The sequence below is a fragment of the Manis pentadactyla genome, chromosome 1 (assembly GCF_030020395.1).
Source record: "Manis pentadactyla isolate mManPen7 chromosome 1, mManPen7.hap1, whole genome shotgun sequence".
In the NCBI taxonomy this organism is placed as follows: domain Eukaryota; kingdom Metazoa; phylum Chordata; class Mammalia; order Pholidota; family Manidae; genus Manis; species Manis pentadactyla.
The window spans coordinates 200,915,225-200,936,707 of record NC_080019.1 but is presented as its reverse complement, the minus strand read 5'-3'; the positions used below and the strand labels follow the sequence as shown (position 1 = coordinate 200,936,707).

The following is a 21,483-nucleotide window of genomic DNA, read 5'->3' as shown; positions in this document are numbered from 1 at the left end:
AGAGAGGTGGAGGTAACTGATGACCAGGGAGCATGACTGTGCCCTGGCCACTTGCTGGGAAGTGGGCAGAGCCTGGGTGTGTTGGGAAGACTGGGCTGATGGGCTGAGGAGGCTGTAGTTGCCACCATCGCAAAGGGAAAAGTCTGTGGGTGACCAGCAGACCACTTCCCTTGGCCTCAAGGGGAGGCCTGGCCCTCTCTCCCAAGCATGTTCTGGAACTGGCTTGCCCAAGGCATTTGGGAGCCAGGTGATGCCCAGGGCAGGAATTCTGGGCTGGTGCAGCCCCGAAAGTTCTTGCTTCCCCCCAACAACCTCCATCCCTGTCATAACCCAAAGAGTGCCCCTCCCCTCGGCCCAAAGCCTGCACAGTCATCACACCCACACCAGTGTCCTGTGTGTGGTAGCCAGGCCCTTCCCTGCAAAGTCCTTGAGTTCAGTGGCTGTCACCTCTTCCCTCTCCTAGGCCTGCTCTGCCCCAAACACAGCCCCTGGGAATGATGACAACCACTCAAATTCACAGGCAGACTAGGGCCCAGCCTCCCCTCCCCGCTCTCAGAAGAGTGAATGCCCCATTCCACCTGCCTGCAGTGGTCTGAGGCCAGGTGAGCAGGGCTAGGTAACAGCTGTGAGGGTGGACATGGCTCCTCTGTCCCAGGGCGCATAGGGGCGGCATGGTGAGGGTCCCCTGCCCCTGCCTGACAGGGCTTCCAGCAGCTCAAAGCGCCCCCTGAGGCCTGGAAAGGCTTTCCACTCCCGAGACCTGCGCAGAACCCGCCTGCAGTCTCCCTGTGTTTCTGCAGTTCAGGGCTGCCAGACTATTTAAAATCTTTACGAGCTACAAGCAGAGCCCCGGCTGCGTGGCCTCGAAGTTGAGATTTTGCTTCCTGTCAGTCTTTTGCTCGGAAAAACAGATTCGTCCCCTGACCAAAACATTTCCAGTGGGTGGAAATACTTCCTGGCAGGGTGCTTGCAGGCTGAACAGAGGAGACAAGCCCAGGAGGAGTGGGGCCTTCGGGCCCCAGGGCCCTGGACGCGCATTTCTAGCGGAGCCTGTGTACACGTCTCTATGTCAGGGACCGACCACCTGCAGGTCTGCTGCGGGGCCTCCTGTACTCCCTTGCAGCTACTGACAGATCCACCGCGGGCTTATTGTGAGGCCCTGTTGGAGGCTTCATCAGAAGAATGGTGGGTTTTTAAGCTCTGCCTGTCCCCGACCCCCTCGCTGACCCAGTGCACTCATGTGGCTCAAAGGAAGCGTCTCCCGGGTGACTGACGTCAGGACAGTCTTGGAGGGTGGTGCTCCTCTGACTCCTGACAGCACCTAGCCCAGGTCACCTGCACCACAGAACGGAAGGTAGGCCTTGGAATGAGGGTGACCCATCCTGATTCACAGCCAGAACAAGGCAGGGTGTTCAGGTCCATAAACTCCCAGCTCAGGGTTCGTCCCAAGGAAGGACCTGTGTCACACTCTGGTCTCTGGGGAGCACGATGGGATGTCCTTTGTCACTGGAGACCCACTGCTTGTCCCCAGAGGCCAAAGGCCATTGGTGGAGCGGAAGTCCTGTGCTATTCTTAAACTACAAGTGGGAAAGCAAGCGCAGGGATTTGCAGCCTGTCCCTGGCTTGGGGCAGAATTGGAGTTGAAGGCTGCTTCCTGCTGCCTGGGTCTGCTGGCCTTGCCTCGGCCCCCTGCTCCAGGGCCTCCCGCCCTATGCCCCCACTCTGATCTCTCCCCGAGGAGTCAGTGAACAGTCTCACATTCTATACTTGGCAGCGAGGCCCTGTCAGGCCCTGGGACAAGTGGGAACAGTGGAAGCAGAGCTGGGCAGTGGGCTGCTGAATGCAAGGCGTTCCCATTGGTCTACAGACAGGACCACTGAGGAAGGGCTGTAGCCTGAGTGGGGCCAGTGTTCTCTTCTCTCTGCTGGGCCACTTCCAGAGAGACCTTTACCCTGGCCCCAGGGATGTGAAAATTGGCAGGTCCCCATGGGAGAGGCTGCCAGAACCTGTGTTAGAAACCCGTCGCATCAACCTCGCCTGTCCTTCCGTCCTTGTCCTTCACTGAAAAGCAATCTGCTGCAGGCACCAGTGACCATCTTCTAAGTGCATGAGTTTGGGATGAATGAGTCAGCCATTCCCTTTCTGTCCCCCCCAGGTGGCCCTGCTCCTGCTTGTCACTTGGAACACTGCAAGGGACGGGTGTGCGTCTGGGGGCGAGGGGCAGTGAGGTGGAGGTGAACCCCCGGTTTTGGGAATCCCACCAACCTGGGCTTCTATCCTGACTCACCTACTCACTCCCCAGGCTTTGGGGGTATCCACCAGAAAGGAGGAGTTAATGATTCCTCCTGTGCAGGCTGGTTCACAGGTGTAGAGAAAATGTATGTACAGCACCAGATTCCTTTCCAAGCCCATTGTAACAGGCGCCACAGGCGGGGTGGCTGAAACAACAGACATTTCCTCCCGGTTCTGGAGGCCGGAAGTCCGATACCAGGGGGTCGGCAGGCTCGGTTACTCTGAGGCCTCGGTCCTTGGCTTGCAGACAGCTGTCTTCCCTCCGTGTCCCCACATGGTCCCTCTGTGTGTGTCCTGTGTCCTAATCTCCTCTCCTGGTAAGGACACCAGTCAGATTGGATTAGGGCTCGCCCACCGTAAGACCTCACTTCACCTTAATCACCTCTTTAAAGCCCCCGTCTCCTAATCCAGACACGCTTGGAAGTCCTGGGGGCCGGGACTTCATGTGAATTGGGGCCGGGGGCGTGATTCAGCCCATAGCAGACACCACTGTGCCCGACCCCCGAGCAGGTGTGCAGTAAGGAGTCACTTGTTAATTACTGTTTAAGAAAGAAGATTTACTTAATCCAGGTGGTGGGAGTGAGGGAGAGAAGGTGACAGGATCCGTTCAGTTCAGCAGATGTTCACGAGCACTTTGGACCAGCCAGGCCCTGCTCGAGGCGCCGGGACCCTCAGGAGCCGGCGAGCGGAGCCTCCGTTCCTGCAGAGCTACAACGCTCTCAAGTAGGAGACAGACAATAGCCAAATCAGTCAGTAAAGTGTATTGGATACTAGAAGGTAGTGAGTTTTAGAGAAAATGAAATCTGAGGGAAGTGAGCCTTAGGAAGGTGCAGGGCAGAGCAGAGGTCCTTCCGGCTCCATATGGGGATCAGTGGTGGGCGGACGGGGAGGCAGGGAGACCAGGTGTTGTGGGGTCCCCTGGAACCTGTGGGGTCTTCCTCGTGGCTCCTGTGCCCTGTCAGTCCCAGGGTTTGGGTTTCCCGCTCACTGTGGGCCTCTCCCCTCTCCTTCTCCTCTGCAGCGTCGAGGGCGAGGCACCCAACAACGAGACCGGCACGTCCCTGGACAGCCCCTCAGCCTACCACCAGGGCCCCTTAGCACCCGGCGCCAGCCTGAGCCCGGACCACTACGAGCACACGTCAGTGGGGGCCTATGGGCTGTACTCCGGGCCGCCGGGGCAGCAGCGCACGCGGCGGCCCAAGCTGCAGCACTCGACCTCCATCCTGCGCAAGCAGGCCGAGGAGGAGGCCATCAAGCGCTCCCGGTCTCTCTCTGAGAGCTATGAGCTCTCCTCGGACCTGCAGGACAAACAGGTAGGCGGGGCGGCCCTCAGGCCTGGCAGGGAGTCCACCTGGGAAGGGCGGGAGGCTCCCAGCCCCAGACGCTGGGTCCCACGCACCCTGACAGATGGGAGCACGCGCCAGGCACACATCCGCGCAGCTGACTTCTGCCTGTGGGGAGGATGTGGAGTAAAGGGACAGGACGGTCGGACATTGCTTCCCTTGGGCCTTTGTGTCCACCTTGTGCACAGCTCTCATGGCCGGGGCCCAGGGGGCTGTGCTGGGTGTCCAGACATCAAGGCTGGACACCCCCAGGGCACGCAGGTTAGGTGGCCAGCCACTGACATTTTGAGGTCCCAGGAAAGTCCTGAACCTTAGGTGGTCTCCAGCAAAAGCCCCCAGGGAAGCGGGAGGAAGATCAGTTTACAACATAAATAGCGCAGGCTCTGAAAGGAACACCAGGCCCCTCCACAGCCAGCCAGCTTACTTATTATATCCTCTCAGGTTTGCAACTGTGTTCTTGTGGGAAATCACCTCAGTGAAGGCTGTGCGTCCTCCCTAGCGGCCTCGGCCCAGGTCCACTGTGGGGCAGGCACCTGTGTGCAGAACGAGGAGGATGTGAGGCTGGCCCGCTTGGCTTCAGGAGGGCCTAGAGGCGACGTCTTGGGGTGAGGGGAACGAGGAGAAGCTGGCCCAGCTGGGTGGGGACAGAGACTTCTCACTTTAGTCCCTCAGAGTGCAGGCACATAGTAGGCACTTTAATAAGATTTCTCCTGTGAAACTCTGCCGGGAAGTGTGAGGCTCCAGAACCCTCCAGGCTCCCAGGAAGCAGCTGTGCAAGCATGCAGGACCAGGCTCGTCTGCCCCACTTTCCCCAGCTCCTGGGCCCTGCGTTTGGGCAGTTTCCCCTGCCTGGCCCCAGGACTCTTGCAGCAGCCCCTCAGATGCCAGGCTGCAGGAGTTGCTAAGCCCTCCCTCCTGCCCACATCTGCTTCTTGCCTGGTCACCCTCTTTGCTGTCCCACCTCATTTGTCTTTTATGGAGCAGAGGTCTGGGCCTGGTAGCCCCTGACTTCTTCCCAGAGCAGAGTAGGTGCTGCCCAGGGGGGTCTACCCACTGACAGAGCCCCCTCCCAGCCCCCTCCTCTTCCTGCTCTCCATGCTGCCCTGCAGCGTTGGACAGTCCTGCCTCCCTCGGCCCTGGCCTCTCCTCCTCCTACCTGTTTATGGGGGCTGATGGGGCTGGTGAGTGGTCAGAGCCTGATAGCAAATGGCCCCTTCTCAGGCTGTGGGAGCAAAGAGCCCCCTGCCCGCTGGGACCCTTGGCTCCATGGCAGGCAGAATGGCCTTGGTCCCATTTATCAGTTCCACCCTGATCCAAATAGATCGGAATGGTTTTCCAGTAAAAGACATCTGCAGCAGGACCATTAAAATAGAAAATGAGAAAGGTTAAAAGACTTAATAGAGGCCTGTGGAGATAATTGTATGCTTCCTTAATATGGCCACAGCTGTTCATTTTCATCTCATGCATACTAGCCAATGGCCACCATGTGCCAGATGCTGTGCTGGGTGCTGGGAGCCGACAGTGGACAAGGTGAGACCCCGGCTATTGATCTGACACCACGGTCCAGGAGATGGACTACAAACAAGTTAGCAATAAAGACCCAGTTTAATTCCAGAAAGTCATAGAAACTCCAGTGATGATAAAATAGGGGAAAGAAATGGAGTGAATGTGGGAGGTGACAGCCTTGGAGAAGGGAGGTGGGGAAGACCTCTCTTGGTCGTATCAGAACTCGGTGTCTGAGGAAGGGGTCTTCCAGGAAGCACTAACAGCAGGTGCCAAGGCCCTGAGGCAGAATAAGCTTGATGGAAAGGAAGGCAGGGAAGAGGTGGTGAAGAGGTGAGAGAGGAGGTGGCCTTGAGGGCCACTGAGCGCTTGTTCCACTGAGCTCCCAGGCTATCCAGGATAAGTGAGAATAGGACAGATTGCATGGGAATTGCTGAGTGAAGGTAGGGTGCCCAATTCCAGCTAAAGTCTGAACAACGCAGAGCCCCGTTTCGGTGAAGGGAGCCCAGCCATGAGTGGGAAGTGCCTTCATTTCCCTCTGGTCCCTGGGCCTCTGCCCCTTCTGGTGGCTTCCTGTAGGTGAGCAGGGGCCTGAGCTGTCGAGAGGGGGCGGATCTGCTTGTGGAGGGGCTTTCCTCTTGCTGCCTCATTCCTGCTGTTGAGAAGCTTCCTCTTCAAGGGTTGAGGTTCCGATGGGCGAGCCCCTGCTGGGGGGGGTCATGTCACCGCTCAGAGCCTCTGTCCTTGGAAGGAGAGGGGAAGTCCAGAGCCGCTCCCGGACTAGACATCTTGGTGAGGGTGACACCCAGTAGGGGCACGCACACTGACTGGACACCCCCTGCGCCTCAGTAACTCTCACACCGGGCCTTGAGTCAGTTCCAGCCCAGAAGGAGGAATGGGCAGGGTGAGGGCACGCCGGGGCCAGTGGGCATCCTCTTGCGGAGGCCACGCTGGAGGGGCTGAAGGAGGCTTTGAGGATGAGCCCATCCCTGCGATGCCAAAGACCTTCTCCGCCCCCACCCCCAGAGTTGGGGGGATGGTCTCAGACACACAGGGTCGCTGCCTGGTTTGCAAAGTCCGAGGCCAGGAGAGAAAGGGCCTGAGTGCGCTCTGGACCTGAGCTGGGGGCCCCTGTTGTCGTGACCCCTGCCTCCAGGGCTGGCGTGAGGGGCCTAGGACCACAGGCCGGGGAGGCCCAGCAGAAGGGGCTTCCTGGAACTCAGCCCTGGGCCCTTTATCTGCCCCCTGGGCTTTCGGAGCTCTACTTGAAACCCCAAAAAACAGAGACTCTCGGCCTACAGATATGGAAGTGAGGTCATCTCTGGATGGCGTTCAGCGACTTGAGGGCGAGAGGAAAAACAGACCCTCCCTGGCTGACTCTGGGCCCCGCCAGGCTTTGAAAAGCTGTCTTCTTCCACAACGCCAGCCGCCCACCAGCACCACTCCCCGCTCCCCTCCTGCCAAGGGAGACGTGCTGCCTGGCCCGCTGCCCCTTTCTGTGGGCCCAGAGAGCTGGCACCCCAAGAGGGTGGCCTCACAGAGCTCGCACACCCTCACTTTCCAAAGAGATGAATAGGCCGTTGGCCGGCTGGGAAGCAGGGGACCAGCACCCTCCCTTCCAGGCCCGCCCCCAGCCATCCTGAGCAGCCCCTCCCGACTCAGGCCACAGCCTGGATTTGCTCAGCATCTGTTTGGCTTAATTTCAGTTACATGTGTGCATCTCTTTGTTCTCCTTGATAGACCCAGGGCTTCCTGAGGGCAGGGGCCTTACCTGTCTCTGCCGTGGCTCTGGCGTGGCACCCCGCAGGAGGAGGCAGGTGGGACCTAGGCAAGCAGGGTGTGGTGCTTTGCGTCCAAGGCACAGGGTGTCTGGCTCTCAGGGACTGGAGACCTCTCTAAGCCCCACATCAGGTGCCTGCTCTGCCCGGTGCCTGGAGATCCATGGCTTGGCCAAGAAGCCAGGTCCTTCTCTTGGATTTTCTTTGGTTACTGTAGAGTGGGCACCAGGTGCCGGGGGGCATGCTCTTCATGCAGGAGCGAGGCCCTGGGGAGCGGCCATTGGGCTGTCCTTGGCCCCGGAAGCAGCATGAGCCTCTGGAGGCCCATGTGCCACACCGGGAGTCACCGTCCCCCCCACCTGCCTGCAGCCCCACCCCACCTCCAAACTCACGAGAAGGGCCATCAGGGCCTGCAGCACCAGAGGGTGAGAGCTCCCCATAGACGCTGGAGGCCTCGGTGTGTGTGTTGGGCCACTTCTCTGGGCCTCAGTTTCCCTGTTTCTACAGTGAAGAGACTTGGGGACCCCATAAACGGTAACCAGTTTCCAGGAATGAGCTTGAGGGTCTTTTCGCCCCTGCTGTCCCTGCCTCTTGTCTAGTGCCCACCGGAATCCCTTCAGGTCAGTCTCACTACTGGCCCCACTTTACAGATGGGGAGACTGCATGGTTCTAAGGCTCACTCTGTCACACAGCTAACGATGGCAGGGCCAGGAGTGGGAGCCACGCATCTGGCCTTGAAGCCTGCTCCTCAGTGTGGCGATTGTCTCAGGCCTCCCTGACACTCAGTGACCCTCGTGCCACCAAGCACCCAGTGTTGGGGCCACAGGAAGGAAAGGAGGCAGGACGCCTACAGCCCATGCTGAGGTCTTCGGCAGGTCTCAGTCTGCATGTGTCTTGGGTCCCTCATCCCTGGTGGAGGGGATGCCTTCACCTCTCCCAGCATCTCTGAGGTTTTGTTAAGCCATGCACCACAAGATGTACCAGGGCCACAGGCTTCAGTGGCCACAGGAGGGAAGCCACCACTTTGCAAAGGCTCTGAGAAGCCTGCAGGGAGTATGCTTGCTCTAACTCAACACAGTGCGTCTCCATCTTTTGGAGCCCATATTTTGCACAGCCCCACCAGTGCATCCCAGCAGTTGTTTTAATCAACTTGGGGGCTTGCTGAGGTCTCTCCAGATGGTGTGCAGTGGGGCTGGGAATGGGAATGAGCCAGCATGCCGGGTTGTCCTCACTCTTCTCTCCTCCTCCTCCAGGTGGAGATGCTAGAACGGAAGTATGGGGGGCGCCTCGTGACCCGCCATGCAGCCCGCACCATCCAGACAGCCTTCCGTCAGTACCAGATGAACAAGAACTTTGAGCGCCTACGCAGCTCCATGTCAGAGAACCGCATGTCGCGCCGGATCGTGTTGTCCAACATGAGGATGCAGTTCTCATTTGAGGGGCCCGAGAAGGTGCACAGCTCCTACTTCGAGGGGAAGCAAGTCTCGGTGACCAATGACGACTCCCAGCTGGGGGCTCTGGTGCCCCCTGAGTGCGGTGACCTTGGCCAGCCACCCACCCTCAAGTCTCCAGCCCCGTCCAGCGACTTTGCAGACGCCATCACGGAGCTGGAGGACGCCTTTTCCCGGCAGGTGAAGTCACTGGCCGAATCCATCGACGATGCCCTCAACTGCCGCAGCCTGCACGCTGAGGAGGCACCGGCTCCAGATGTGGGGCGGGCCCGGGACATGGAGCCCAAGCCGGCCCTGCACAGTGGGGACCACCACAGAGGGGATGCAATGACGGCCTCGTACAGCGATGTCACCCTGTACATCGACGAGGAGGAGCTCTCGCCACCCCTGCCATCCGCACAGACGGGGCACCGGCCACCCAGCGCTGAGTCGGACCTGCGGCTGCGGGCTGGGGCTGCTGTCCAGGACTACTGGGCCCTGGCTCACAAGGACGACAAGGGGGACACAGACACTAGCTGCCAGAGCACGCCGTCGCTGGAGCGGCAGGAGCAGCGGCTGCGGGTGGAGCACCTCCCTCTGCTCACCATCGAGCCACCCAGTGACAGCTCTGCAGACCTCAGTGACCGCTCGGACCGTGGCTCGCTCAAGAGGCACAGTGCCTATGAGCGTGGCCTCAGTGGGCAGCAGGGCAGCCCCAAGCATGGCCCCCACGGCGGCCACCCCAAAGGACTCCTCCGGGAGGAGCTGGACTTGCGGCCCCGGCCGCCCAGGCCCCTGGACAGCCACCTGGCCATCAACGGCTCGGCCAACCGGCAGAGCAAGTCTGAGTCGGACTACTCGGACGGGGACAATGACAGCATCAACAGCACATCCAACTCCAACGACACCATCAACTGCAGCTCCGAGTCCTCGTCCCGCGACAGCCTGCGGGAACAGACGCTCAGCAAGCAGACCTACCACAAGGAGACCCGCAACAGCTGGGACTCACCCGCCTTCAGCAACGACGTCATCCGCAAGAGGCACTATCGCATCGGCCTCAACCTCTTCAACAAGTGAGTGCCCCAGCCCTGCAGGAGGAGGTAGGGTGGGTGGGACACCCTGGGAACTCAGCCAGGCCTTCCTCTCATGCTCCAGTGCCTTTGCACGCACCGAGGGGTTAATGTGAACACGTGAGGGCACGACACCTGGTACAGCCCGAGCCACTGGTAAGGGAGACAAGCCTGCTGAGCCATGGGCCGGCCCTTCCCAAGGGCCCCATCGTGGGGAGAGCAGCGGCTTTCGCCTCCCCAGCACAGGGCCTTACCTAGAACAGTGCCCGGTACACAGTAGGTGATCGGGACACGTGTTATGTGAAGGCTGACACAGCGTGTATGCTCTGCCCAGCCGTGACCCTTAGGCTCCGGGGTTGGAGTTTATTCTCTGGGTGATGAGGGGCACAAAGGTCTCTAAGCAAGAACATGACAGGGCCGTGACGGAACAGCAAGGCCATGACGGGGCAGGTGCAGGCTGGACTCAGGCACACGTCTGCGGAGGGGACTCAGGTAAACCGGTTGCTTGCAGAAGTCTCAGCAAGGCCCTGCGGGTGAGGTGTGAATTGGGTCTATTGAGTGGCCACTCCCCACCTGGGTTTCTGGAAAGGTGCTGTGGGGGCAGCCACAGAGCAGACTAATGAGGGAGGTGGGTATTTAAAGCCCGCTATTCTTAGCACAGCCAAAAATAGCAAGCAGAAGGGGAGGCAGGCCGAGTGCTGGAGGAAACCTGGCAGGCTGTGGTTATACACCTCAGATTTCATGCTGTTTCCATCCACCGGGCCTCCAGGGCTTGGGGTCACCAGATGCCAGCCTGGTTCTGACTCCTCTGGGTTTTGAGGAGTTACTGGCTGGTGGTCACTGACACACATCTGCTGCACTTCCCTGCTCCCTGCTTCCTCCTCTCCTAGACTGGGGGAGGATTGGGGGCAACTTTGAGCCACTCTGGTACAAGTGGAGGTGCTGTCTGGGGGGTTCAGAGAGGCCTATCCTAGAGGGTGGGTATCCATGCAGGGCAGCCAAGGGGTTGTAGGTCATTGCTTAGCTAAGAACTAAGAGTCCTGGATGCCTCGAATGGGCCGGGTGCACTTCTCTGAGTCTCCCGCAGGCCCCTGGCCTGCTGCATACCGGGACTGGCCCCACTGCTACAGGAGCTGTGGCAGAGCAGCACACAGGACAGGGAGGGTGCTGGCCTGCTGAGCCCATCCTGAACTCTGTCCTGAAGTGCCCGCACCTGCTCTGGGCACAGCCAGCTCCCAGATCATCTTAGACCCAGGCTCATGCCCTCCTAGGGGAGGCTGGTTTAACCTGGGGGCCTCCCCCAGTGCCCAGGCTTACCTTGTCCCTGGCAGACATTGCTTCCTGATGCAAGAGTCCCAGCTGAGTGGACAGGTAGAAGCCAGAAAAAAACAGTCTCCCTCAACCAACCAGGCTTGGTCCCTGTAGATTCTCTCTAGCTCTATTAGTTTTTAATTACATACATAATACATGAATACATTCTCCATTGGATGTGGAAGCCTTCCAGTTAGGATAACATCCCCTTTGACTCCGGTCATTTTGGAGTCTCTCCCCCAGATCTTTTTTCCAAAAAGCTCATGTGTGTGTTCTTAGGAACAGTAGACACAGCCGTGGTTCAGAACAGCTCCGGGGCCAGGCTGCCCAGGTTCAAACCCTGGCCTTCCATCTGAGGCCCTCTTCCGATACGATGGTAGGCACAGATCTGTTCCTTATGCACACCCTCCTGGGGGCTCTGGGGAAGACGCCAGAAATGGAGCTGCCGGGATTTAGGTAGGCACATTTTTCATTGAACTAGAAACTGCCCAATTTCTCTTTAAAAGGTGGTGCTGTTTCCTCTTTCTGCAGCTGGATCTGAGACTCCCATTTCCCTCACACTTGGCGTTACCTCCCCAGCCCCAACCAAAGAGTAGTAGTGTCTCTTGGTCATTTTAGTTTGCATTTCCCTGCTTGCTTCTAAGATGGAGCATCTCTAGTGTGTCTTTGGGCCATTTGTTTTTCTCTTCTGTAAAAAATGCCTGTTCATAGTCTTTGCCCATTTTTCTATTAGATTGTCATTTTGATTTGCTAGTAGCTCTTTATATATTGTGGGTGTACTAATCCTTTGTAATTATAAATGTTTTCTTCCTGTCACTTGTCTTTTTTTTTTTTAATATAATTCACATACCATAAAATTCACCTTTATGAAGTGTACACTTCAGTGGTTTTTAATTATATACCTTTTAGTTTTATTCTCGCTCATCTAACAGAAGTCTTTCATTTTGCATTTTTTAAATTGAGTGTATCTGACATAGAATATTATGTTAGTCTCAGGCATTCACCATAATGATTCTATATTTGAGTACATTGGGAAATAATTACCATAATAAGTCTAGTTAACATCCATCATCATACATAGCTAAAATTTCTTTTTCTTGTAATGAGAACTTCTAAAATCTACTGTCATGGCAACTTTCAAATATACAATACAGTATTACTGTAGTCACCATGTTGTACGAAAGCTTTTAATTTTAATTAGTCAGATCATCCCTTTTTTTTACTTCAGCTTTTCATGTTTTAATTTAAAAGGCCATGCCCCAAATCATAAAAACAGTTTTAAAATATTTTCTCCAGTAGTTTCATAGTATTATTTCATACCCTTTAGGACTTTAACCTGAAATTTGTTCTGGAGAACTAAGGTGAAGGGTCTGACCTTTGTTATTCTACATAAATTAGCCAGTCGTCTCCACACAGTTTATCGAAGAATCTGTCCTTTCTCCTAAAATTCTATCTAATTCCTACAGGAATGTAGGCCTGTGTGTGGATCCATTCATTCAATCAGGATGTGTTTACTGAACACCTCCTACATGCCGAGCACTGGGGTAGGGGCCTGGGATGTATCCGTGAACAGAATCAGGACCCTGTGAAGCTCCACGCTAATGTTTAGTGGATCCATTTATTCCTATGCCACCATCAGCCTTTTAGCTTTCTGCGTTTTCTCATTATGGCAAAACTCTTCATTCGTTCTTTTTAAAACCAGTCTTGGCTGTTTAAGTATTCTTCCACGTGAATTTTAAAATCAGTTCATTCAGACCCGTGAAAAATCCTGGTGGGCTTTTCACTAGAGTCACCTTCGCCTCAGAGATCAACGTGGGGGAACTTGTACCTTTACGGCATTGCCGTCGAACTGCAGGAGGCTGTTTAACCTGAAGTTCAAGTTAGCTAAAATTGATCCAGTTCCTCAGGGGAACTAGCCATGGTGCCAGTGCTCAGCAGCCACACGGGTTCGTGGTGACTAGAGCCAGACCAGCACAGCTCTAGAGCCATTCTGTCCCCACGGATGCACTAGGGGACCGGGCTGGTCTAGACCCTGAGAGCAACAGATGGCAGCAACTGTGGCCCCATGCAGGGCGTGGGGCAAAGCCAGGTGCTCCAGGACCGCTGGACTCCATGTGAAACGCCCCTCTGCCCATCACGGAGGCTGCAGGGTGAGAGCGTGTACAGGGTGCCCGCCTCCCTGCCTGCTCAGCCATCGCCACCTCCCAGCCCTGTTCACCAGCTCAGGGTTGGGACAATTGGAGGAGGAACCGCTTTTCCAAAGCCATGTTCTCTAAGCAAGCAAATGCCTTTCTCACGTGCAGATTTGCAACTTTTCATTCATGGAGCCCTTGCCCAGACATATGCCCACTGGCAGTCTCCCCCGGAATCTCTCAGGGACCCAGAGAAGGCTGGTGGTTTTACGCTAAGTACGTAGAGCCACAGACCCCTCTGCAGAGGCAAAGCTGGGCAGCCATGTGGCTGGTTTTCCCTGGAGCTGCCAGCCGAGGATGACCAAGGGCAGGAGATTCTGGAGGACACTAAACAGCCCTACTGTCCCAGGCCAGGGTCCCTCCCCAGAAGGTCCCCCCTCACCTCCTTCCACCTCTCCACACCTACCCCAGCTCCCTGTGGCTCTCCTGTGGGGCTCTTGCCCCCATACCACCACCTCCTCCCCTCCCCAGCCCCCTGCTCTTGCCCACCCCCCAACTGCCTCCCTGCCCACCCAGCCTTCCAGACAGCTTAGTTCCTACACGCTCCCCGAGTGAGCTTTCCCGGCACAGACCCCGCAACTGCAAATGGTGTGTCCAAAGTGGGCCCACCAGTGGAAGGAAAAGCAAAACAAATGAAACCTGAGAAAGCGATGCAGGTTGGCATGGAGCGGTCATCCCCAGTGCCGTCCACCTGACATCCAGACGTGCCTCCAAGCATCTGCCCTTCTTGGGAGCTGCACATCTGGCTCACAGCACAGGAGGGAGGGTGGGGATCCAGGAGTCCCAGGCAGAGGCAGGAGGGTTTCCGCCCCAGCTCTGCCACACACCAGCTGCAGGGCCTCAGCAGCTCTCTGCACCCTCTGAGCCTCGCTGGCAGCACCTAGAAAATGGGTACAAAGTCCTGCCCCTCCCCCACCCCCAGCTGGTGAGGATTGGAGGTCGTAGAACAAAGAGCCTCACCTGTAGCACACCAGCAAGGAGGGGCTAGTGGATGGCAGCTAGGGCTCCTGTGCCCAGGGCTAGTGCCAAAGGGAGAGTGCTTCTAGGGCCTCAGGCTTGAGGAGGACCCAGCAGGTGGTTGGGAGGACAGAGCTGTCGTATGTAACGAGACCAGCTGATGCTTACATGTGCCAACAGTATGCAGGGCACTGTCCTATGAGTCCGTTGTGCTTAAAGTCTTGTTCTCCTGTCGGGGGCAGACTGCTTTTAACCCCCCTGGACAGTTGGGTGAACGAGACCCCCAGAGGGTCACCTGTGTGAGGTCGCACACCTGGTAGGCAGCCAGGGTGGAACTCACAGCCTGCCACGTGGCTCCGGCACACGTCTCCGTGACCTCCAGAGTGGGGACTGCCGTGCATGTCGCCTGTGCTCCCCGCCTTATGGGGCCACAGGGGCAAACTGAGAGTCCAGGAGGCAAAGCCACACCACTCGTGGGAGGTCCTACAGCCCTGGAGCTGTGGTCCTGGGGACGTCACAGCAGCAGGAGCTGGGGTCAGCGCCCACAATCCTAATGGGTGCCCAGGGCCCTCACTCAGCCTGTCACCTGCTTGCCCATGGAGGGCATCTAAATCCCACCCCTGTGCCCAAGGGTGCAGGCCTCTCTGTGCCCATCTCCCCTTTCATGGCCCTCCCACTTACTCTCTCTGGCAAGGGCCCCTGTGACCATAGCCCAGGCCGATTTACTACAGTTGACTGCAGTCATAGGGGAACCAGGCCAGATGTCCCCCACCTCTGGAGGAGTGTCCTCAGCTGCCCAGGACAAAATAGGCATCCTTGTAAGGGAGTGAGCATCTCATCTCTGAGAAGCGAGTAAGCAGGGCCTCAGCAACCACTTGGTGTGACAGTGTTCTGAGACCCCTGCTCAGGCTGGAAGCTGTTCACAGGGGCCCCTGGGTGAACAGGGGGTACCCTCTGCCTGCTCTTCCTTCCACATGTCCACGGCAGCCACTAAGGAGGGAAGCAGGGAGCCAGGAGAGCACTTCCGTGCGCCTGGGAGGTGCTCTGAGACTCCACCCGTGAGGTTTCAGCCACAATGCCTGGAGGGGAGCAGGCTCAGAGGGTGCAGGGCTTGGCCGGCCCCTCTCGGTAAGCAGCAGAGCTGGGGTCGGGCTCCTGATCTGCCAACCCCAGCTCTGTGCTCCTTGCACGTAAGGTGTTTATTGTGATGAATGAAAATAATGACCACCAGCCTGTGTGGAGGCATGTTAAGAGCCAGGTGTGATGCTGAGCATTCATGTGTCATCTCATCGGACCCTCACTGGGTTCTAGGAAGCCAGTGCCCAGAGAGGCGCAGGCACTAGCCCGAAAGCCAGAAGTGCTGGCTCCCAGGTCCTGGGGGGGGACCCCAAGCCTGTGCCAGGCTGCTAGCCATTGCTGGCCATGCTGATGACCAGCTCTCTTAGGAACACTTTGCACCACTGAGGAGAAGGTTGGTGTCCTATTCCCCTCGACATGAGGCACCCCTCGCTGCCTTCAGAGCCCTTGGGGTCCCAAGCCCTGCCCCAGGTCTGGGTGGCTGGTGCCAGACCCCTCAAAGAGGAAGACAGCACCAAGGCAGGCCCCACAGAGCATACCAGCCATGCCAGAGGGTGATTCCTACACCTTTCCTCTGGCATAAGTGCAGGCAGGGTCCTGACAGCCACATTCAGCCTGGGTTCCCAGCATCAAAAAGGACTTTGTAAAAGTCAGAGCTGTAAGATACACTCTGAGGAGGTGAAGAGCTTGCTGGCCCAGGATGTATGTGAGCAGATGGAAGGAGGCCACTTCTCTGCAGGACACTGGAGGGACTCGAGGCCAGATTGCCCAATTGCAGGGCACTTCCAGGTGTGCAGGGATTTTCCAATGCCGAGTGTGGTGAGTCCATGGCACCCAGGGCCAGTCTGTGAGCAGTCATGGGATGGCCCAGCCTCCCCACCAGCAGGATCCTCAGGCATCGCTGGCACACAGACCCTTGTGTTGGCCTCTGGATTAATCAGGACCTTCTCCACTGCACGTGACAGGGATGCAATCAAACTGGTTTAAACAAAGAGGCATTACCCATTCATGGACCTAAGAAGCTGTTGGGCATCTCTTGGCCGGCTTCCCCAGAACTGGCTGTATCCCCTGCCGATACCCTGTCTGGGGCAGGAGGACCGCCCACAGTGCAGGGCTCATGGGCCAGCCTCATGGCAGCTGCAGGAGGAGGAGAGATGCTCCTTCTCTGTTGGCTCCTGCTGGCTCTCTGAGCCCCTGGCTTGGTCAGCAGGATGCAGGGCTCTGACTGGCCAGGCTGGCAGTACAGTCAGTCTTCAGGGTCATGGGGCCAGAGCTTGAGGTGGGATGGGAAACCGAGGCCTACTAGGTGCCAGGTTGGGAGGTGCTGCACAGCAGCCTGCCTCCCTCTTTTCTTCAACTGCTTGAGCAGCTAGAAATGACCAGAGAAGCCCATTGTTGACTCTCCAGATCTGCCCATGAATCACCCAGCATTTGGTTCCAGCAAGTAGGTGACCCTTAAGTGCACAGCCTTATCACTGCCTTCCTTAGAGCCCCGAAAGCTAGGCGCCACCACTGACTGCTTGCAGCCCGACGATGGCAAGTCACTGGTGAGGTCACGGCCAAGTGTGAATCAGCAGCGGACTGGAGAAAAGCCAGCCCTGCCTGGCTGGCAGCACCCGGCAGGGGTGGAGCTGTGGGCTCTCCACAGGACAGGCCTGTCCCACCGCCTACTTGGAGCCGGTGGCGCCCGGAATGCAGAGTGGGTCAGGTGTAGATGGTGGAACTGTTGAGCTCAGCGCCTATCGATGCTGGGCCCTTGGGGGGTGGAAGTAAAAGGAAATAAGAGAAAGAGCTGTGGCTGGACAGAGCTGGACAGTGGGTTTCAGCAACAGCGATGGGGTGGCGAGGGGAGAGTGAAATTGTAGGGGCTTCTCTGAGCAAAGGAATGCATTAAAGGCACACACACTCTCGCTGGGCAACTGGGAGCCAAGTTCCCTGACATCCCCGTGCCCTCATTTGGTATCTGTCAAATGAGGCTTTTGCCTTGGCCCTTCCTTTTGGCATGTTCCCTCTTCCTGGCCCCTGGGTCAGTGCCGCCTCCCCGGGCGGGGGGGTGCCTTTCCTGCCTCTTTCAGCGAAAGTTCACACTTAATCCAGGCAGTGGCATCTCGCTTTGGCTCCGCCTGTCACTGACCCTTTTCTTACAGCCATATAACCGGCAGTGTTTGTTGAGGACTAAGAGGCATGAATGCATTTAATCTTCACAGTCACTCCGCTGTGTGCACCGTTGCTGTCCCCATTATATAAATGGGGAAGCTGAGGCACAGAGAGGTTAAGTACCTTGCCCTGGGTCATACTGCCCGCCTCTCCCCACATCTGTACCACTGCTGGGGTACCTGCGGAAGTCCCCTTGCTGGGCTCCCAGCTCAGACCTGGCCTTGCTCACAAGAGCAGCCTGAGGGAGCCTCTTAACATGCACAGCAGGTCCAGTCACTACCCTATTCAGAACACACTGGGGCTTCTCATCCTACTCAGGGAAGCTGGACTCCCCTTGGCCTCCACAGTGCTGTGGGGTATGGGCCCCCAGCTGCCCTCCTCATCCCTCCCCTAGGGCCCAACTCTCAGAAATCCTGGAGCAGCCTCATGGTCCTCAATCCTGCAAAACCATTCCCACCCCAGGGCCTTTGCATTTGTTGTTACCTCCACCCGCAAATCTCCTCAATCACTTTGGTCACTGCCCAGTGTCACCTGCTCAGAAAAGCCTTCTGCTTCACCTTCTGGAGCCCCTCCCCACACCCTCTGGCCATCACTCAGTCCCTTTGCCCTGCAGGCCATGGATTGCAGCCTGCCATTGTGGTGGGCACTCATGGCCGGCCCTGCACACTGCTGTGGTCCACAGTGGCGCCCAGCAGAGTAGACACATGGTGCTTAATTTGTGAAGACCCTGCGTTTCCATGGCCCCTCACATAGCCTCCTACCTGCAGTGCATTCCACTCTTGCGCTCACTCTGAGCTCCTCCAGGGTAGGGGAACCCAGGTCCTGGAAGCCCTTGATGCTGCCTGATGTTGGCATGTGGACACAGGAGGGAGCGGGTAAAGGCAGAAAGGGGAGAGCAGCCACCTCCCCAGGGAAGCAGGAGCTGGCTAGGCCTGGACCTGGGTGCCCGTCAGGGCCTCGAGGGGCCCAGGGTGGTGTGGGTGACCTGCAGGAGGGGGCCTGAGTTGGGGAGGCCCAGCCCGGCTCTCCACACATCATCGCCCGGACCACAGACCCATGAGTGCCCGACGGTCTCATTTTTCAAGAGAAGCCAGAAATCCGGGTTCTTTTTGAGCTTTCCCCATTTCTAAATGTTGGTGACTAACTAAAATTCTTTTCATTAACTCTGTGTGGGCCAAAGAAAGCATGGCTGTGGGCTAGCCATGGCGACCCCTCACTTAGACACTGCGGGTGGACGAGGTGGGCACGGGGCTGGCATGGAGTGGGCAGTGTGAGTGTGACCTGCTTGGGCCGTGGGGGGCAGTGGCCAAGTGGCTGGAGAGGCCTGGGGCATGGGGCGGGGCTTGGTCGGAGACCCCAGAGTCATGGTGAGTAACGGGGTATAACACGGGAGCCCAGTGGGCATGGGCGAGCAGGGCCACTCTGTTACCAGTTCCATGCCAGGACCCAGCCAGCTGGCAGCCACTCCCTGCCAAACCCCAAGGGCAAGGTTAGGTTGTGTGGTCATCCTGGGTAAAAATAGCAGGGTCACCTTGCAGCAGAAGGACTAGTTTTTATGTGCACGTGGGAATACAGTATGTGCCACTGTAAGCTAGTGCTGCAGTGTTCACGGGGCATGTGGACACTGGCCCTCACCTCCGTGCCCCCTGGGACAGCAGGACACTGACCTCTGCCTGCTGGCACAAGGGAAGGGCCGAGCCCCCACTTGTTGGGGTCCCCGCTGACCCCACCTGGCATGGCAGCTGGGTGTATCCCAGGGGCCACATAGCTCCTGCGGCCCATCTGAGGCTCTGGGTTTGACAGAGGAGGACACCTGCCCTTCGAGGATCACATACCACCCTGTCTCCTTTGACCAGCACTTACATGTGAGGTCAGCCAAGCCTGCACCATGCAACCAGCCTGGCAGCGGGCAGAGGGGGACAGGGAGGAAGGGGCTTGCCTGGGCCCACCGCCAAGCTCCTGAGGAGCCTCCCGCCACCACAGCCCACCTGGGCCTGCAGCTTCCAGTGCAGGAGCCCTGCTGGGCTAGCCAGCCCTTCCCGAAGCCATCCAGGGCTGCCCAGACGGGGCAGCTGTCACAGCTTCGTTTCCCGCCCTGGAAATTGGGGCTACCACTAAGAACCTTTGGCACATACGCACATGCATACTCATTCAGCGTCCCAGCCACCTGACTGTTACCTCGGTAGGTCCTTCAGCAGGGTGGTGGAGGCCCCTGGCAAGGTCACACAGTCGTCTGGCTCCTAAACAGGATGGTAACACGCGCCAACCCCAGGGAGTGGTGTGAGCAGTAAGCAGGTAGCATGTGTAGGGTGCTCAGTGATGGCACATAGTAAGGGCTCAGTAGGTGTTAGAGATGGTTTACTCTCCATGGGGGGCAGCTTCTGTGCAAAAGGGAGCACGGAGCTGGGCCAGGCAGGGGACAGGTCTGTGGGCATGCCAGACTTTGGGGTGAAAGCAGTGGCAGTTGGTTCCTGCTCCAGCACCCATGGGCCATGGTCCTGGGGCGGGCCTTGTCCCAGCACAGTCTTGGTGCCGGGCCTGGGCTGCCCTAGGTTTCCCCATGTCACAGGCTTGGGGTGGGACAGAAAGGGCACCCCAAGTGCCTGCGGAGGAGGGGGCCAAGCCAGGAGGGGCCAAGCAGCAAGGACTGAGCCTGTCTCTCTCCCCCCCTCCCCCAGGAAGCCTGAGAAGGGCATCCAGTACCTCATTGAGCGTGGCTTTGTGCCCGACACGCCAGTGGGGGTAGCCCACTTCCTGCTGCAGCGCAAGGGCCTCAGCCGGCAGATGATTGGCGAGTTCCTGGGCAACCGGCAGAAGCAGTTCAACCGCGATGTTCTGGAGTGAGTCGGGCTGAGGCGGGTGGGGGCCCCCGTGGGCCTCGTGCCCACAGTGTCAGGCTCGCCCGCTGGTTGGGACAGACACTGAATCCTCCTCTTCTCTTTTCCTTGCTCCTGAACACATACACAGACGCCCCACGCTGTTCTGCATGTCACACCCTGCTGGGCACATGTGAGCATCTGCCCGTGGATGCTGTGTCTCACACACTGACCCTGCATGTGCCCTTAGCACCCCCATCCCTCCAGCAGGGCAGAGATGCCCAGCACTGGAGGGTTGGCGGTCTGGACCCCTTCTCTTGGCCTGGCTGCCCTCCACCCTGACATACCCACGGAGCGGGAGGGCACCAGGCCCAGAGAGACCCCAGCTCTGCCCCTGCCTGCTTCTCCTGGCCAGCAGATCTGGGTGAGAGTCCCCCCTGGCTAGTGGCCACAGCACTCTGAGCTGCTTGGAGTCTTGCAGACAAATGGGTCTCCAGCTCGTTGGGAACTACCAGCCATTTTGAGAAATCCTGCCCAGGAGGCACCCTAAAGCTGTTCCCTGAGACTGTCCTGAGCCCAAAGGGGCCATGTTTAGACTCCCGTGTGCAGAGCAATGTCTGCAGAGAGGCCCTGTGCCCTCACCGTGGGGTGGGCATCAGGGGTCACTGACCCCTCACGGATGAGGAGCCCAAGCTGGTGGAGCAGGCAAGCTCTGGCTGGGTGTCCTGCCCACCCTTTGCCGGGGCCTGGGGGAGCATCTCCAGGCCTGCTGTTGAGGACATTTCCAGCCCAGGCCACTGCAGGCTGCAATGCTGACCCCTGGCCAGTCAGATCAGAAATCAGAGCCCGGTAGACAGTGAGCCATCAGTAACAGTGGTGGTGCTTTCCCTCTGTCCAGCCCAGCCTCGCCAAGTGACAGAACAGCCAGGGTCTTCCCAGTCAGGCTGGCTCTGCAGTGAGGAAGGGCCTGGCCACGGGGGCACCCGCCTCTGGCGCCTCCCTGGGAGGAAGCCGGCAGGTGCTGTGGCCTCTTTGTTTCACAGGTGAGGAGACCCAAGCTCGGGGGAAGGGGCTGGCCTGGACATCAATCCCCCCAGACTCACATACACACATGCATACGCATTCAAGTGCACTCCACACCTGTGTGTACACACACATACACACACAGACACGCACACAGGAGACGCGGTGAGCCAGGGCTCTTGCTGGCGGCTGGTGTGTGGCTGGCACCCAGTAGAACGGCATCTATGCCCTTCCTTGGCCAGCAGGCCCCCTGGGCTGCTCTCAGTCTGAGCCACGTCTGTTCCGGTGTCAGGAACAGCCTGCTGCCCCCATCTGTGTGGTTAGTGCCCCTCTCCACCTGTTAAAGCGTGTGAGGAAGTGGTCCAGGGGGAAGCAGATCAGCTCCTTGTGAAGCAGGGAAGGCCTTCTCCATCCAGTGCCCCATCCCTGCAGCCATTCCTGTGTTCCCCCACACCCCCTCCCTGCTGCCTCCTGGCCTGTAGGAAATCCGTGCATTGTTCTCCTCCCATCAGAAAATAGCCGTGGCCTCAGGAA

At 58.1% G+C, this 21,483-nt stretch overlaps 1 protein-coding gene across 13 annotated transcripts in view; it reads left to right on the top strand.

Moving 5' to 3' along the window:
• IQSEC1 (IQ motif and Sec7 domain ArfGEF 1) overlaps positions 1 to 21,483 on the top strand; it is a 381,158-nt gene that overhangs the window by 335,184 nt on the left and 24,491 nt on the right. For all 13 annotated transcript variants that reach the window (XM_036911503.2, XM_036911501.2, XM_036911509.2 and 10 more), the window contains 3 exons: positions 3,314 to 3,605; positions 8,170 to 9,419; positions 19,789 to 19,950. In XM_036911503.2, the coding sequence (XP_036767398.1) occupies positions 3,314 to 3,605; positions 8,170 to 9,419; positions 19,789 to 19,950 (1,704 nt within the window). The remainder of the gene's footprint in view (positions 1 to 3,313; positions 3,606 to 8,169; positions 9,420 to 19,788; positions 19,951 to 21,483) is intronic.